Here is a 19,846-nt window from a genome sequence, read left to right as displayed (position 1 = left end):
TATAACTACAGACAACTACTCCACATTGTATGCATCCAAATATAATGATATACAACTGTTTGTCTTTCTAACTGCATAAATAAATCATTCAAGACACTTAAGTTGTAACAAAATTTATATCTAATTTTCTTCTTAAAGTCCTAATGGTTTCTCTGTAATGGAGAGCTATACAAGTTCACATGATATTAAAAAAATAATGAAAAGCTAAGTTTCAGTTTTCATCTGTAGTTTGATTAGAAGAACTACTAACTGTTTGTCAATTCAACAGTCAAGTGCCTGATAGGATCTGAGACAATTTAAGCACACAGAACAGCCGCTGTTAGCAATCTAAACAACAAATTCTAACTAATACAAATTCAGGAGTCAGGACTTTGAGAAACGTTTTTAAGCGCATAAACCAAACTAGCACCCTATACCCTTTCTTCTCCAATTTCTCAAATAGTCTCTAATCTCATCAAACTAACTCTAATCAAAATTTTATTGTAAGTAATAAAACATCAAAATCCACCAAGTTATCACTGGTAGGAGCAATGCTACTCCGACACCTTCATTTACCTCAAACACGGGGTGTCGTGTCCTGTCGCGCCCTAAGCGCATAAACCAAACTAGCACCCTATACCCTTTCTTCTCCAATTTCTCAAATAGTCTCTAATCTCATCAAACTAACTCTAATCAAAATTTTATTGCAAGTAATAAAACATCAAAATCCACCAAGTTATCACTGGTAGGACTTAGGAGTATGACCTTGCATTCTCTTCTCCTTTTTCTTTCTTCACATTCATACAAGCCCATGTGATAAGCAACACAGAATCAAAGAGTGAGGTGGAATAGACAAAGAAACATGCACAATTACAATTACAACTACAATTACTGAAATCTTTAATGGGAACTTTTCAACACGGCACACTTACGGACAAAATGCTCCCAACTATGCATTCCCAACCTTAATAAACCAGATCAATATGGATACACCTATGGCTCCAATATCTTATTTAATAGGAAGACTAATACCAGGTTCATTATACACTTAAAAGATGCAATCAGACAACAAAATTCTATAATTCTGCCTAGAAAATCAGACAGTGGCTGGCTAGTTATTAAAAAAAAAAAACCAATCATACAGCATAACCAAATCAAAGAGATGACAAAAAAGTCGCAATAACAATTCTATTCAATTGCAAGTAATACACATAGATGATTTTATAGAACATCATTGAATATCAAGTATAAACCAAACTCATTTCAGATCAAGATGTTTCTAAGGCAATGCACTGACGAAAAAACTAAAAATCTATTCCAGCTATTGTGACCGCTACCATGATCTAGAGTAATTCAGAAAGAGCTAGATTGAAAAAATTGCGTCAAGGTCACGATTCACAATTAATGAAAATGACAGGAAGAAGAAGAGGCAAAGAGAACATATTTTGGTATTCTCAATCAAATTTTATCTCCAGACTCAAGGACTTCAATACTGAGAACAATCTATACAGAACATGATCATCATTTAGAGAAAATTTCTCAATACAAGTATTATGCAAATCGTTGTACCTTTTCAAATATGATGTTTTGACCAAATTTAGAAGAGTAACATAATATAGTATTGAACAAATATTAGCTGATAGTTTTTTAAAAAGTTTGTGCATTCGTGATAACTATTACCCTTTTTACCACCACTTCGTCTACTTTAACATCCCCAAACCACCTTTATTTTTCTTAGTTTAAATTCTATTACCCCATCAATGCATTACCCTCAATCCAATCAAGCCCTCAGAAATTTTACTCCATTCAAAAAGCTCTCTACATAGTTAGCAATCACGTCACCTAGAAACATGAACTATTACTTCAGTATCTTTGTCATTATAATTGACTACCAATGTTTTTATCCTTCATTCACAAATTACTATTTTTCTGCAACATAGCTAAACTACACTTTATAACCAGCAAAGTAGCAAACTAGAAGACCCTACAGCACAATCAAATGCTAAATTATTCAAGCATTTTTCTCATAATAACAGCATTATGAACTCAGTCTGTGGAACATTAAAATGCAGGTCATTGAACTGAGATAGGTACAGGATACACCATAACCATACAGGCAAAAGGGAATAAAAATAACTTTGATATACAATGACCATTCTTTTGACAAAACAAACTAAAGCAAGTTAAATACAAGACAAATTAATATGTCTAAAGTACAAATCCAACTCCATTAAGTAAAGCTAATAGTAACTAGTCGCTAGTCACACTATCTGTGTCTGTCATATAGTCGGTAAGAATTTGGCACCCGATTAATCCCTTTTCAAAGGCATCACTTGCTGCATTAATATGAACACCAGAAAACACAATTTTGCAAGTTAAGAAGCTCCTAGAAAGGTTAAACAAGGCCTCACAAAATTTGTATTCCTTCCATAGTCGATTCACTCCGTGTTCCTTTATAAATGTAGAAACATAAATTAAAAGCTCCTCCAGCACATTGGCATGATTCAAAATAAACTCTATCAACTTAAGCTCATCACGAATTCCCCAAATTTCCTTTAATGTAATCTTCCTCAGCTTACTTAACAAACAATCCGGTAACACAATTGGTGCAAACCATCTGCTTGGACCCCAGAAGAAAGTATCACTTATCTTCAACTCAAGGTGCATTAAGTTTGGAAAGCAATGTAAAGAGCAGAGCAAATCTTCCCAACCAACAAGACAGTCCAACTTCGCTTTAAAAAAGGTTAGATCATGGAATACAGGCATATCCCCATCATTCGAAGAACCAAGAAACATATGAATATTCTCAAAGCATTTTAGTTTAAAAGAGCTAACACTAGACATTCCACGAAAAAACTTCGACATGGCAAGAGCATGACCCTCTACCGTCCAGCCATGATATTGACCATCAAAAACTTGCCAAACTGTGTCGTCATAACTCCTGAAGTTTACAGAAGCTTCAACCAATGAAGTTGGAATCGTTTCAAAGCTATAATATGAACACATGTCGCATATCTTAATTTTGGCTAATTTGGGTGCATTAATAACAACATCACTATATGGTGTAACCACCAAATTATCTATATTCAAAGATTTTACATTGGGCGCCACTATTTCCAGAAGATCTCCACCGGACAAATCCAGTATCAAACACAAATCTTCCAAAAGAGGGCAAAACTTAAGAAGTGTCCTCAACAAACAATAATCACAGGAATCGACACGCAAACGAAGTTTCTTCAAATTAGGGAGATTAAAAGTAGTTCCATCAAGAGGTAAATCATTCTCCTCATCCAATTTCAGCTCGAAATCAAGTTCACCATCTAATTCCAAAACAACCAAAGTATGGCAATTAAACACACAATTTGGTACAGCAAGATAAGAATCTGACCTAACTTTAAGGACCTCGACATTGCGGCGAAGAATGTGAAGGAAGCAACTTTCCGCTGCTTTGAAATTCGACTGAAATTGCTTGGAATCGTCATGAAGCCTGAAAGAAATGTCGAAGACGCGGATGTTGGGAGAAGTGAGTTGGTGCAGAATATTTTCCAAAGCTTCGAAATTCATACTGCGAGTGCTGAAAGTGAAGTTGGTTAATCCTTTCCAGAGGTTACGCCATCGTCGAGATAATCGGGAGGTTTTAAGAGCGGTATATATTGAGAGATGAGAGAGAATTCGGATGAGTATATCGTCTGGAAGTGAACTCAGTCGGTCTTCTTTGGTTTCGTCCCTCGAATTGCCTTGTCCCCCATTACAATTGATTTGTGTGTTACCTGCCATTTCCAAGCAAGCTTTACGGTCGCAAAATTCAACACTCTCACTGTCTCACATCACATATGTCTGGAGAATTATCGAGTGGGAGAGAGTGTTCTATGTGAGGTTAAGAAAAGTTGGAGAGAGAATGTTGTAACCTGTATGTGAGGTCGGTGGAAGAAAAAGTAGGAGAATGTTTGAATTAGGAGGGTATGGATGAGAAATGATAAAACAAAAGCAGTTTTGGCCTTGGGTCAAATGGATCAAAGTAAGGGCTAAAGTGCAAAAAAAAAATTACAAAGGAGTTTTCTGAAAAAGTGGGGTATGAGAAAAAAAAAAAGAAAAATGAAGGAAAAAGGAGGTGTGTGTTGTGAGAAATATGGAGAGAGAAGTATATCAGAGAGTATTGTTATTCGTATTGATGTGTAAACTGATTTCTTATATCGATGGTATTTATAAGCAAAGTTTTCTACTGTGAACAATTGTAATATTTTCAACACGGAAGAAAAATTACCTGACATACATTAAGTGCAAGCAGGAAATGTGGACTTCACATATGTTGTATAATATGAGCACTATAAGAGGGGGGGTGAATTATAGTGAGAGAATAAGCACTACTTTTTGCGGAATTAAAAGTAAACTTGGGAACAAACAATGGGAACACGAGAGATTTTACGAGGAAAAACTTCCTAGGCCTAGTAGGAAGAAACAACCTCGACCACAAGGGATTTTAAACAACTTTCCACTATAATAGGCCAAAACAACTCTGATTACAACCTATTACTTTTCTCTCGATTCTCAACTTAAGTCACTCAACTCAAGTTCCCAACGACAGTTCCCAACAACTGACGTTTTCTCTCAAACTTCACTCGAAGTCCTTTCTCTTCTCTTCTCTTTCTCTTTCTCTTGCTTCACTCAAAGCTTTCTCACACTTACAAGAGTTCACTCAAACCCTTTTTCTCAAAAATACACTTTGTAAAACAATGGAAGAGTAATAAAACTCGATTAATGTAAGTATGAATTCTCTTAAGGAAAGGCACTGACACTTTAGATAACTTAAGACAAATTAACTAAGTCAGACACACTTGTTGCTAATAAAGTCAGACACAATTTTACTCAAATGAATTAGGCGCCTATTTATAGACATTAAGACAAGACATGATTTCCACTAACTTAGACCATTATCACATGTTCTCCATGATGTTTAATTAATTAATTAAATTAAATTAATTATTCCATGTCATGTAAAGCATCCACTAATCCACTACTTCACTTCATAGAAGCAGTAACATATTACGTGGTTTTTGCAAACTTGGAGAATAATTAATCTTATTTAATTTAATTAAATACTTGGAGGATAATTAACTTAAGCCACTAAATCCACTAACTACATAAACATGTAGCAGTAAATCTTAGGCGTGTAATCTAGATTTTAGGAAATAAATAAATAAAATACTTTAGCTAGTTTTTAAGAAAAATATCTTTTTCAAAATCTTTTATAAAACCGGAAAACAGTTTTTATAATAAAAATCCGAAACATTTTGAAAAACCGGAAATAAATTTTTTTTCGAAAACTAAATCTTTTAAATAAAAGATAAAATATATATTTAAAAAGATAAGATTTGAAAATCAGTTATTTAAAATCAGAAAATCTTTTTAAAATCTTTTCCTAACAAACTTAAACTAACTTCCTAAAATAATGGATCTTAGTCAAATTATCCCTAAAAACTCTAACAACTATATTGGGCACACAATTTCTTAGGCGCACAATATTAGTCACTTAGAGTTCCTAAATTAGTTTTAAGTCTTGTTCCCTAATTATTAAGTCTTGTTCCTAAGCCTTGTTCCTATAGTGCCAGGTCTGTTCCTTTCATGGGAACAGAACCAAGTTCCTTTGAGAATTCACCACGAACTTAATAAAGCTTTTACTCAACCTTAACAAGAAGATTAATAAATACCCTAATGTATTCTAATCTTCATTCCATGCTTGATTCTTCATTTCTCGAACATCTTTACTTCGATCTTGATTAATTCTCCGCTTTAATCTTCAATCAAGTATTCTCTTAGCTCGAGCATGAATTACCTTGCAAATCATAAATAAAATATACTATGTCTTTTGTGGTTAGGTCATCTTCAAAACTCAAGGGTCAACAATTTCCCCCTTTTTGAAGATGGCAACAAAAGGCATATACTTAACATAATACATATAAGTCATATAAAAATAATTTTAACAAAGTATGTAACCAAGTTAAATTAAGTATTATAGACTCGTTATTTTATTTTGTAAAGTCGAAATATGAGAACATAATCATGACAAAAAAAATTTACTCTGATTTGCCTTATCTTTCCCCCTTTGGCATCTTCAAAAACATAGTCCACGATTTCAAAAAGATGAATATTATTCACTAAACACATCACACCACCAAACTTGTAAGAAATAAGTTGGTTAGTATAAGCAAATAAAGCATTCAACTCTCAAAAACCGCAATCCAAGAATATTAGCCATTCATTTAGACGCACACATGCAAAAAGATCAAACTTAGAATTAAGCAAACAAAAGTTCCATTGTAGCATGATTAAAGGAGAAGGATAAAAAACACAAATATTAAACAAAGTTCATGTTCCCACACAAAAAAAAAAAAAAAAGCTAAATGAGAAAAGTTTATGATTTAGGAGAGGGAGGTTGTTCTACTTCTTCCACCACATCATGAAGCTTTGCCATCACTTTTGATGATTTTCGGCCAATGTATCATTTCCCTTGAGCACAATGTCTTCCAACTTCAACAATCTAGAGTTCATTGCTTGAATTGAGGAAGAAAGTTCACCAAGCCGAGCCATAATCTCTTGTTGTCCATCCAAGGCTTTGTCAACTTTGCTCATAACCCCTTTTACCAACCCATTTAAATCCTTAGCTTCCGTAGCAAACTCCATCATTGCTTCCGAATGCCCATAACCAAGGAAAACAAAGAATCCAACCTTCTAGCATGAGCTAGAGTATATGTAGAACCAATGGTAGGATTTTGAGAAGACGAGGGAGCTTGAGAAGGCTTGGGAGTTGCGGTTTGTTCCTTAGGTTTGGGAACAGCAGGTTGTTCCTCTAGAATGGGAACACCACCTGTTTCCTTAGTTTTAGGAACAGAACAGGAGGGTTTTGAGGTAGAGGGAGGGATAGGATCATCTTGTGGTGCTTGGGTAGAGGGTGAGGCAGATTTTTGTGGAGATGGAGGAAAAGGAGGATTGGTTTCCATGGGAACAGGAGTCGGTTCCCTAGAAGGAGGTAGGTTAGATTCATAATCTTCCCTATCAATCACCTTACTTCATCTTCCTACAACTTTCTTCGGCATCAAGTAAAGGAAAATTAAGCACTTTCATATTTTGAACCCTTTGACTAGCTCTAGTGCTTTTCACAACCGGTTTCACCACCTCATCAACCACCTTCTTCCCTTTCTTCTTAGTTCTTCTTTTTCTTTTTCGATTTTCTTTTCTTTTGATTTTTCTTTCTTTTTCTTTTCGCCTTTTCATTTTTCTTCTCTTCAACTTCTTTTTCTTCTTCTTCTTCTTCCACTTCATCATCCACATCATCATCCTCATCATCATCAAGATTAGCACGTCCCTTAATAACTTCTCCATTCACAACACAAACATTCAAGTTATTCAAGGCACGCACATTCAACATATTTCCCGTAGATACACCAATGGACTGAGTTCCCGAAATTTTCACTTTAAACTTAAGTAGAATTTCGGTTACTAAAGCTCCATACCAACAACAAATCCATTTTCAATGCAATGACTCAAATGTTGAATCATTAAAGAGGGAAAGTTTATGTGTTTGTGAGAAGCTAAGACAATGAATGTAAATTAAATCCAACATGCTAACTTGAGCACGTTTGGAAAGACGAGGCAATAAAGCTTTCTTGAGGATGTGAAACAAATTTTGTGATAAGGGGAAAGAAGATTATGATCAAGAAATGTTTTTCCCTTTTGACCACCATACTTAACAATCAATTGATCAAAAGAAATGTCCGAAAATGGATATGAACCACGTTGTTTCTTGAAATAAACATGTTGTCCTCTCACGGGAACACCAAGCAGTTTACCCAAAATTTTGCATTAAAATCTATTTGAGTTCCTTTCACCAAGGTGGAACAATTTCCTTCTTCATCCATGGAAAAGTTTTCACAAAATTCGTCCATCAATTTAGGAATCAAACTATTTCCATAACATTTCACAAAAAGATTTTCCCAACCTTGAAACTTAATCATATTAAGCAATTGACGAAAGTTTACTTTTTTGCACCAAGAAACATCAATAAAAAGTCCATGCACATTCCTAGTTGCCGTGGAATTTTTCCGAACAACACGAGTTGTTCCTCTCTCGGGAACATCTGATTCCCCCTCACTAGTTGCATGAGCTTCTTCAACCTCCATTTCAACCGATTCTTCTTGTTTCTTCCTTTTCCTTAGAATTCTTGATGAAGAATTGGGAGAAATATCCATGGGTGTTGGTGATTCAATTTTAGAGGATGAAGAAGAGGGTTTTTCGGCTTTGTGGGAGGAGAGAGAGTGAGAAATATTTTTGGTAGTCATGTTTTACTCAACCTTAACAAGAAGATTAATAAATACCCTAATGTATTCTAATCTTCATTCCATGCTTGATTCTTCATTTCTCGAACATCTTTACTTCAATCTTGATTAATTCTCCGCTTTAATCTTCAATCAAGTATTCTCTTAGCTCGAGCATGAATTACCTTGCAATCATAAATAAAATATACTATGTCTTTTGTGGTTAGGTCATCTTCAAAACTCAAGGGTCAACAACATATATGTGAACAGTGGAATTGTTCATTCCACTGTTTCTCAACACTCCTCCTTGAATGTCCACTTATAACTCATAATAGACGTTGTCTCATTAAGAATCTTTATTAGGAAAAATCCTGTGGGAAAAATCCATAACTAGGGAAAGAGTACAACTATTATGTATCCTTATATGCTTAAAATCAACTGCTTCATTAAAAACCTTGTCAGGAAAAACCCGGTGGGATAAAAACCTGATCGAAGGGAAAAAAGAGTGCAGCGCATATAATACTCCCCCTGAATTCAACATACATCACGAAGATGACGCATTCCAATTTTTCGGACTAATTCTTCAAATTTCTTCGCCGGAAGGGATTTGGTGAATAAATCTGCAAGATTTTCACATGATTGGATTTGTCGGATGTTGATCGTCCCTTCCTTTTGGAGGTCATGAGTGAAGAAGAGTTTTGGTGATAAATGTTTAGTTCTGTCTCCTTTGATGTACCCTTCGCTTACTTGGGTGATGCATGCAGTTTGTCTTCGTAGATGATAGTTGGATTTGTTGTTATTGTTTCATCCCACATTCTTCTTGGATATTCTTGATCATTGACCTTAGCCATACACATTCCCTTCCAGCTTCATAAAGAGCAATTAATTCTGCATGATTTGATGATGTGCCGTCAAAGTCTGCTTCGTGGATTTCCAAGATATTGCAGTACCTCCATAAGTGAATAGATATCCGGATTGAGACTTAGCCTTTTGTGGGTCTGATAGGTAGCCAGCATCTGCATATCCAATGAGTGACACATTTGGTCTCGACTGATAGAATAATTCGAGATCTTGTGTTCCTCGAAGATAAGTAATAAGTGTCTGACTCCATTCCAATGTCTCTTTGTTGGTGCATTGCTGTATCTAGCTAACAAGTTTACTGAAAAAGCTATGTCAGGTCGAGTATTGTTAGCCAAGTACATTAAGGCACCAATTGCACTTAGATATGGTACTTCAGGACCAAGAATCTTCGTTTTCTTCTCGTGGTCTGAATGGATCATCTTTCTCATTCAGGGAACGCACTACCATTGGAGAACTTATTGGGTGGGCTTTGTCCATGAAAAAATGTTTCAATAATTTTCCTGTATAGTTTGATTGATGGACAAAAATCCTATTTCTTAGATGTTCCATCATTGCAGGCCAAGGCAAGATTTTGTCTTTCCGAGATCTTTCATCTCAAATTCTTTCATCAGGTATTTGCAGTCGCTTCAAGTTCTCTAGGAGTTCCGATAATGTTCAAATCATCGACATATACAGCAATGATCGCGAATCCTGATTTAGATCGCTTAATGAAAACACAGGGACTGATTTGATTATTTTTGAATCCTTCTTTCAATAGGTATTCACTAAGACGATTATACCACATTCTTCCAGATTGTTTTAACCCATAGAGTGATTTTCTCAATTTTATTGAAAACATCTCTTTGGGCATGCAATTTTCTGGTAGTTTTAGTCCTTCAGGAACTTTCATATAAATATCTGTGTCAAGTGAGCCATACAAATATGCGGTCACTACATCCATCAATCTCATTTGCAATCCTTTCGAAACTGATAAACTTACCAGAAATCTTAGTGTAGTTGCATCGACTACTGGAGAATATGTCTCATCATAATCAATCCCTGGCATTTGCGAGAAGCCTTGGGCTACTAATCTTGCCTTATATCTAGTAACCTCATTTTTCTCATTTCGTTTTCTCACGAATACCCATTTGTACCCAACTGGTTTTACACCTTTTGGTATTTGGGTTATTTGACCGAATACTTCACGTTTTTCAAGTGATCTCAATTCTGCTTGAATTGCCTCTTTCCATTTTGGCCAACATTTTCTACGGCGACATTCATCAACTGTATTTGGCTCTACATCATTTTCATCGTATGTCATTTCAACCGCTATCGAGTAAGCAAAAATTTCATTCAAGACAACATCTTTTCGATTCCATTGTCTCTTTGTAGAAACATAATTAATTGAAGTTTCATTGTTGTCTATGCTTTCATGTTCCTTTTCTTCTGGAACACGTTTCTCTTCATTTTGTTTTCATTTGTTTCATCATGCTCTTTGGAGATTTATATTAATTTCGTTCGTTGTCTCCCCTTGCCTTTTCATTTTTCTCGGTTTTAAATCTTTAGAACCGGGTGGTCTGCCACGTTTTCGACGTGCTATTGACTCATTTTCAATTGCCTTATTGTCATTAGGAATTTCAATCCGTTCCGGAGCATTCGCAGCAGGTACATGTGACTTTGTCACTTTCTTAATATCTGTGAATGCATCTGGCAATTGGTTTGCAATACTTTGCAGATGAACAATTTTCTTGACTTCTTGTTCACATGAATTTGTTCTCGGGTCCAGAAACGACATTTGCGATGCGTTCCATGTAATTTCCGATTTTATATTTTGTGGGTCCACTTTCTCTCCCCCTAAGGATGGAATACCGACTCATTAAAATGACAGTCGGCAAATCGAGCCGTAAATAGATCACCAGTTGTTGGCTCTAAATATTTGATAATTGATGGAGATTCAAATCCAACATATATTCCCATCCTTCTTTGTGGACCCATTTTAGTACGTTGGGGCGGAGCAATAGGTACATGTACAGCGCACCCAAAAATTCTCAAATGTGAGATATTCGGTTCTCGACCGATACTAATTGTAATGGTGAGAATTTGTGATAGGCTGTCGGCCTTAATCTTATCAATGTGCCGCATGTAATATAGCATGACCCCAAGTAGTAGATGGCAATTTTGACCTCATTATTAATGGTCTTGCAATTAATTGTAGTCTTTTGATTAATGATTCAGCAAGACCATTTTGTGTATGTACATGAGGTACGGGTGCTCAACAATAATCCCAATAGACATGCAATAGTCATTAAATGTTTGGGATGTAAATTCCCCAGCATTGTCTAATCTTATTTTCTTTATTGTATGATCTGGGAATTGAGTTCTTAATCGAATTATTTGAGCCAAAAGTTTTGCAAATGCAACATTTCTGCTTGACAGAAGGCTCACATGTGACCATCGAGTAGAGCATCAATTAATACCATGAAATAACGAAATGGTCCACTGCAGGATGAATAGGCCCACAAATATCTCCTTGAATTCTTTCTAAAAACATTGGAGATTCAGTGGCAATCTTATTTATAGATGGTCTGATTATCAATTTGCCAAGTGAGCATGCAGAGCATGTTAATTCATTTGACCGAGGAATTTTGACATTCTTTATAGAGTGTCCATTTGAGTTTTCAATGATTCTATGCATCATTCCTGTGCCGGGATGGCCTAATCGGTCATGCCATAGAGTAAATGATTTTCTATTATCTAACTTCTGGTTAGATATCATATTAATTTCAATCGGACGTATATCTATGCGATATAGTCCCGAGGAAATTGCTGGCAATTTTTCATAGATGTATTTCTTGCCGTATTTCTCTCCGTTAGGCATATGAATTCCTCTTTGTTCACCGTCATTGTTTCCAAATGGTAACCATTCTGACGTACATCTTTGAAACTTATGAGGTTCCTTCGAGATTTACTCGAATATAATGCGTCATTATTTACAATTTTGTCCCATTTGGAAATATAATGCAGGCTTTTCCAGAGCCTTCAATTACTTGGCTGTCCCAGAGATTGTACTAACATTTGCTTGGAATATTGTAAGTTTTGAAAAATACTCTTTATTTTTCAATATGGTGTGTGTTGTCCCACTGTCCAGGAGACATTGTTCTTTGTTTCCAACTTCTGATGAATTCATATCTTCATAAATAATAAATACGATGATTAGTATAAGAAAAATACATATTTTTATTAATAATCAAGGAAAAATACATGAAAGTGATATTGAAGCAATAAATCTAAGCACATTAATGATTGTTGATCTAAACAAAATTTTTTCTCTTCAGCATCATCCATAAAAAAATCTGAAACATCAAGGCTGGGCATGGATGTAGTTTTCATTAACAAAGTTTGCTTCAGCATTTTTCCTTTGTTTTTTTTATTGAAGCTTGATATAGGTCTACCAAATATTTGGCAGTACGACATGTGCGGCCCCAGTGCCCAGTCATGCCACATCTGTGGCAAGTATCATTTCCTTTATAGGACGTCTGTCTCTGATTTCCAGATGATTGTCCCCAATTTTTATCAGAATGTTTAAAATTATTATTTCTTGGGGAAAATCGGCCTCTGCCACGTCCACGTCCACGCCCACGCCCTCAGCCACGGTAATTACCACGTCCTCTCCCACGACCGTTGTAGTTGCATCCCCTTGTTGGGTTGTCACATCGTCTTTAATTGTATGTTCCAGTTCTTGGGCCTTTAGATTCATTTGGGCGTCCACCGTCCATTCTAAAAACTTTTTCCCAAATAGATCTAGTATGTTAAATTGTCTTTTCACTAGATCTCCCATTCACCGAAAGCCCTAATAGCTACCCCAAACCCAAAATCAAACCTAAATGAAATTCAACCCAAAACCCAAAATCAATCCAATCTATGAACCTGAAACCCAATTAATATAACCCCTTATATACAATGTTCCACACATCAACAATTTCATTAAGATGTTCCTCCGTAGACAACTTGCTACATGGAGGTCTTCCAACTGGATCTATAATAGAAGTATGTTGGGAAAGTGGTACCGACAAAACGCAACTCTGTCTCCAAGGCGTAATGAATGCTCAATTACCGCCAAACTATGGAGGGATCTTTTGTGGTTCAATCTATATAAGCACTAATGGTCCCTTCCCGGCTAAAAGAGCTAAAACACTATCAGACGTTAACTACTAGAAAAACCTTACTTTGGGGACGCTTATTGCTCGACGCCACAGTCTAGGTGTTGGGAGGGTTAATAAATTTCCGCCTCACCTCAACGCCTAAAAGCGTCGACAACCTTGACAACACATTTTCGCGTCCAAAAATTACGTGTTGCCTATAAATGGCTATAATGGACTTCAATTTTCATTAAACATAAATTCTCGCGCTCAAAAATTTGGAGGAGCAAACTAAATAAAATTATCCCATGCATTAAAACCGCACTGCTAATAACTCCCCAGTACTCGATCCACGTCTGACACCAAAATATCAGCGCTGGCCGGATTATTCTCAATTCCTTCACCGGTGTGTGAATTCTCAGGTAATCTCGTCGTCTCTCTCTGTAATCCTTGTCCTTTTTTTCTTCTGCATCTTCGACTTTCCATTGAATTCTTTATCTCTCTTACCTCTCATCAGTCTTGAAGCTGCGCGAAAAATATTGTTGCTAATTCACTCTGAAGTTGTTGCGAATTCACTCTGAATTTGTTGCGAATAATTGTCTTAAGTAGGCCAAGGATTGTTGTGAATAATCATCTTCAGTAGGCTAAGGATTGTTGCGAATCAATCGAAATCTAGGTTTGTTGCGAATTCACTCTGAATTTGTTGCGAATAATTCTTTTTTTCTTGAATTTGTAAGATTTCAATATGAAATTCACGAAATTGTCTCTTGATTCTTTGTCCTCAACCTTTCATCAATTAGGGCTGACAGAATTGAACACTTGATTAAGGAAATTCAGGTTCGTTTAATGAAATTTAGGGCTTTTTAAATAAAAAGTTTAGTACTTTTAAATAATTAAGGGTATGCTTCTTATCATGAATATTACGTGACAAATTGGCAATGTTTTCAAAGTTTTGGCTACATTAATGATGATAAATTTAGTTCAATAGTTAAAATTTCATCTGGATTGTGCTTATTATCTGTTAACATAGTAGCCCAGCATGTATAACTGCTTACTTTTTCTTTTGCAAAGGGGGTAAGGGGGGAGTTTCCTTAAGGGTTTGTTATAATCAGATAATCTGAATTGAGTTCTGCATTTCTACATTTCTTGTGAATCTTCGCATCTAGCTTATCAATTCATATAGCCTATTTGAACGTGCATTTTCTATATGATGTCCCAGATAAATGTATAGGATTATGAGTTCTGTACTCACATCTTAGGCCCTTATTTATGCAAGAGAGGAGTTTTAGTAGTTTCACAGCTTTTCTATGACTTCGGCTTTACTTCTTTTAAAGACTTGTATCTGCTTTTGATTGATCTCTGAAATGCAAGATCACAAGAAAACTTGTGTGAAATTGGATATACATGAAACCTACCTCTTGAAAACAAGTACTGTTTCAATGTCAATAGGATTAAACTTACAATTTAATCCATTTACTGTTCTCTGATGATAGTAAGAAGTCCTAAAAGTCTACCCATGTAACATCACTTCAATGAAGAAACTTGATATGTAAATGAGTGGAAAAACTCACCATTGAGTTTTCGCTTGTAGTAAATGAATTTTCATGGGAATGAACTTTTCTTTCTAGGGTTGCTTCTTTCAGAATTTTCATCGGAATGAAGTCGTTCATGAAATGGGATTATTGAAGTATATTCTTTGTGCGAATTGTTCATCTAATATAGTCTCCATCATAACTCATATAGGGAATAAAGGGTTTGACGTTGATTAAGGGAGATTATTCTTTGTGTTAATTGTTCATCTGATAAAGTTTTTCTGGCTAAAAGATTTCTTCTCTGTCAATTTTTATGTGTATTCATCATGAGAATGTGTATGTTGAAGGATCAAGATAGCAACATCTTTCTCATTTTTATACTTATACACACTAGTGGAATCTAATATTTGTGTATAAAGTGTATTAGATTCGCTACTTTGAATTTTTGATACTTGGAAAATCCTTGTCCCTCTATAAAGTTAGGCAAGTAAATCATACAGTATTTATTTTATGCGTCAAGAATTATGTGATATAGTAAAGTATGACTGTATCAAGCATAAATTTGCTTGTTGGCTTCGTTGCCACTATATGAAAATTTTAAAGTCTACTAGTAACCCCCCTCCTCTCAAACAAAAAAAGAAAAAAGAGAAGGGGAAAACTGAGAAATGTGATTACTTATCTCCTTGGACTATCTTATATGCATAATATTTAGTCAAATTTGTTTGGCCTCAGAATGAAGCGAAGTCATGAATCGTTGAAGAGATTCTTGATCTTATTTGTGTCAGGAAGGCCTCGTAGTTAAATATTTTAACTTAAAACTAAATAGATGAATCTTAATGAACTTTAAGTGCTTAGTTAGTAGAAATACTTAACCTGGACACTTGTGTTGTCTGTATTGTTGTGATGGGTTGGCCAGAAGCCCAATTAGTTGAGCATGAGGTTTGAATACAATATGCTCATTGCTTGATTTATAATTCTCTCTCCATCACAAATTAGTCACTTCCTTAGTTTCTACTTTCTACTCTGGTCAACTTGGCTAACCAAAAGATGGAGATGGAAAATTAACGGACTATTCTATGATATGAGTTCCAGTCAGCCCAGGTACCCATGTTCAACATGATCCTGAAGTCTTGTGCACTAATGTCTAGAACATGATACAGAAAGAATTTATGATTTTTTTGGTTAAGCAACTAGATCCCCCATTCCCCCTCCCTCTCTCTGTAGGTCATTAATATTAGATATTTATATAATTTGACAGCCTCAAACATTGTATTTGCTATTGCGTGGATCTTATAGCTCCGTAAAAACAAGAAACAGTTACTCCCCGGAAAGAAAAAACACAAAAGCAAAGTCTGATCCAGAAGAAGACAACAAAACAGCTGATGTCTAGATGCTTCGGAATTTATCATATGTAGTCATAAATCTATCTTTAATTCTTTTTTCCGTCCCCTTGTTTTCTGTTTCTCTCTAGTCGTCTTTCCAGTCCACACACCAAGCCGCCACAACCACCTGATCACCCTTTGCACACTTTATACCACATTCTGCCATCCCAACTTCACCTCCCCAATCTAGGCAACTTTGCCTTTTGCAGCACTCACTAATACAACCGCCACCTCTGACCTCCCCAACTCTAAATGTCTTTTAAAATTTTCCAGGGTATGGAATGTTTTATAAAGAACTAACATTTTGGAATTAGTATGTTCACCAGTAATTTAAGAACCTCTAAAACTAGTGAGACTTTAGTGATGTGTTTTGTTCTACTTATTTCAAGAAGATAAGTTCTGGCTTGCATAGCTGCTGATGAATTATATTCATACACTGACTAAGATGCTAACACACTGATTGAACTGTGCAATGAATTCCCATATAAACAAATGCATGGCATTTGGAATCTCTTACTCCCATGTTCTCTTATCAGAGTACATTGTCCTGTATTAGTTTCTGATTACCGTTTGGAATCGATTCTCCTTATAGTTTGAAGGCTAAATGTATCAACTTTACTTTACTAATGATGTAGAGGAAATTGATCATGTCTAAAACTTGTTACTATGATATATGAAGTCCTTTCCTTTTGCATCTCCTCGAGCGAAACTCCACTCTTTGGTTACTTTTGCCATTGGCTGATATGTTTGACTTCTGTAGTCTAACAAAGGCATAAGTGATAAACCTGCAATGATTTTTAATGAACAGGGATGAACATATGATGCATGCCAAATGACTCTATGTGCCTGAATTTGATTTATTATTTGGGGCTGATTATTATCATTGTTGTGCAATCACTTGCAAGTTATGACTTTGTTCTGTATTAATATCATGGATCGAGCTATTGTTGCCTATTTTTTGGCTCCAAGCTTATTGATTTTCTGTTACCGGGAGTATTTATGCCTGGAGAGGTTGCTATTTTTTGCCTATTTTTTGGCTCCAAGCTTATTGATGACATGGATTAGTCTGCTCTTTTATGGGATTCATCGTAATCCTTTTCTCTTCTATAATCCCCAAATTTTTCTATTGGATAGGTTTGTAAGTTTAAGGTTTACATTATACTATAGTATATGCTTTGGATGCTTTTGGGTTTAAATTGTTAGTGCCATATATTAAAATGTAAAATTATGAACAGCAGGGATAATTTTGTTATCAAATATTATGGACAATGCAAGATTACTTTAGAATATGAGCCGCATTATATAGTTTTCAATTTGACGAACTCTAAACTTTTATATTATCATTACTGATTATATTTTTTGTCTTTTTTTTTCTCCTTTTGAAGGTACTTGAAAATATTGAAGGTGCAACAAATCAAGAACGGATGACTTCAAAGTAGCTACTATCGTATCGTCATCTATTTTGCTAGCGCGATAGATCTTATTAGTTAGCTTATTTTCAAGGCTACTTCACTTTGGTATTTTTATTAGACTCAACTACGACATACAATTTGGAATTATGTTTATAGAAAAATATTGGCTAGGATTTTGGTGAATATGCAATATTTATAGGGATTTTAATTATATTAGTATACATTTATAATATATTGATCAAAGTATTTTTTTTATCTTATATATCTTCAAGTTTCAATGTTTGTTTTATTTTAGAGCTAGTAAATGTACATATGTGTGTGTATATAAATATATATATGTATATATATATGTATGTATATATATATGTATGTATATATTTGTTGATTCGGAAAAATAGCAAAAGGGACTACAAAAATCGAAATACATTTTATAGCCATGAAATTTTGCCAAATAAATATTAAAATTTGAATCCAACTTTTCTTTTGACGACGTCAAAAAGCGTCCAGATTTAGACGCGATAAGGTGTTGTAAGTCATCGCGAATGGAGACGCTTTTACGCGATGAGACAACTAAGGACTATGTTAAGCGTCGAGAATGGCGACGCTTTTAGGTGTCGTAAATTACCTACTCAATTATCGCAACGCTTTTAGACAGCGTCGCAAGCAAATTTAGCGATGCTTTTTGGCGTCGCCAAATGGGTTAAAAAGCGTCGCAGTTCTACGTTGTATGATTCCGGGGAGAACCTACTTGACAATGTTATTGTTAGACAAGTGACAACCCCTGATGAAATGCTCATTGTCTTACATAATTTGAAGTCGTTAATTGAAGACTCACTTGACATACCGAGCCCATTGCACATGGTCGTTTTTGATTCAATTACTTCCCTATGTAGGTCATACTTCGCCTACGATGCGCTACCAAGAATATTGATCCTCCTCTCCTTAGTGGCAAATTCACTTAAATTATTGGCAAACAATTACAACATGGTTATCCTACTCACTAACGAGGTTTCTGATGTCATTGACTCTTCTTGGAGGACAGTGGACACAATGACCTCCTCCAATAGGGAAGTCAAATCGTGTCTCAGGACATATTGGAGCTCATTCATCCACACACGATTGTTCCTAAAAAAGCAATACAATGATAGTAGCAACACCACAAGGCATGCAACAATAGTTCAAACTTCACATCTACCGCGAGCTATGACTACTTTTCGTATCACAAATTTTGGCCTACAGGATGAACCAAGTACAAACTTTGGCCTAAGCACCACACCGCCATAAATCCAGGTCCAACTTAATGTAAAAGAATGTCAAATGTGTACTGCCTTTTGTAAAATATGGCCTTAAATAAATATCATATCACAAAATTTGCCATATATGTCGGTCCCTAATTACAACTAACTAACAAAATTACTGTATTAATTACAACTAACTAACTAAATTATATTACAATTCTTTGCTATCATATACAAAATTATGTTGTGTTGCGACCTTCTGGCCCATCAACCATCATTCCCCATAACTAATCAACAAACAGTAAGTCCATAACATATATACCATTTACACTCCAAAACTTGCAAGAAACATAAAGTCCATAAACTTTATTGAAATTCATTCCCGCTCCAGCATCGCCTTCATACTATCTTTCACCGTGTTTCTCATCACATAGAATGTCTTCTGTTAAAGGCCACCCGCACTCCTCCTTCAGGTTCCTGGGCTGGATACACATCACAACAACAGGTTTAACTTACTTATCAAGTTTCATAACAAATTTAAAGTTAATCCAAATCACAGCAATTCAACTTACTAGACAATACTCAAATTGGAGCCTTGCTGCACATCCCTTAATAGCAAGGAGCATGTGAATCCCGCACCTAATTTAAGCATATTACATTATAATTCAACATACATAAAAATTTCAACATACATAAGGTAGATATAACTCACCCAATAGATCCACAAGCCATCAATACATCCTTCCTAGGCCACTTATGAACCAATTCACCAGTCACCCAATGTTAATCAAATGCGGAAAAAAATAAGTCCGCTCCTAATACCCGATGTTACAGTTTGACAATCAATGCTCACACTATTTCTTTCCCACAAAGTATTGTTTTCTATTATCAATCACCTGTCAGTTTGTGTGTGGATTCACGGTATTCCTTAAGGCGTGTGTCGCACTTTGGATCCATGACCCATATTTCCTCCATGTCACACATAATGCGGCACACCACCAATGACTTCCCT

The 19,846-nt window shown here is 35.5% G+C and overlaps 1 protein-coding gene across 1 annotated transcript; it reads right to left on the bottom strand.

Moving 5' to 3' along the window:
* Positions 1–2,102: 2,102 nt before the first annotated feature.
* LOC104883943 (FBD-associated F-box protein At4g10400) lies at positions 2,103–3,953 on the bottom strand. The gene has a single exon (XM_019247485.3). It carries the CDS (start codon positions 3,754–3,756, stop codon positions 2,230–2,232), a length of 1,527 nt encoding a protein of 508 aa, XP_019103030.2. The 5' UTR covers positions 3,757–3,953; the 3' UTR covers positions 2,103–2,229.
* Between the last annotated feature and the right edge of the window lie 15,893 nt (positions 3,954–19,846).

Source organism: Beta vulgaris, chromosome 8 (assembly GCF_026745355.1).
Source record: "Beta vulgaris subsp. vulgaris cultivar EL10 chromosome 8, EL10.2, whole genome shotgun sequence".
NCBI lineage: Eukaryota > Viridiplantae > Streptophyta > Magnoliopsida > Caryophyllales > Amaranthaceae > Beta > Beta vulgaris.
The sequence above is the reverse complement of the archived record's forward strand: the minus strand, read 5'-3'. Positions and strand labels throughout refer to the sequence as shown.

Bases quoted from the DNA above. Each gene is read 5' to 3' on its own strand.
- LOC104883943 (XM_019247485.3), bottom strand. From the start codon at position 3,756: ATGGCAGGTAACACACAAATCAATTGTAATGGGGGACAAGGCAATTCG.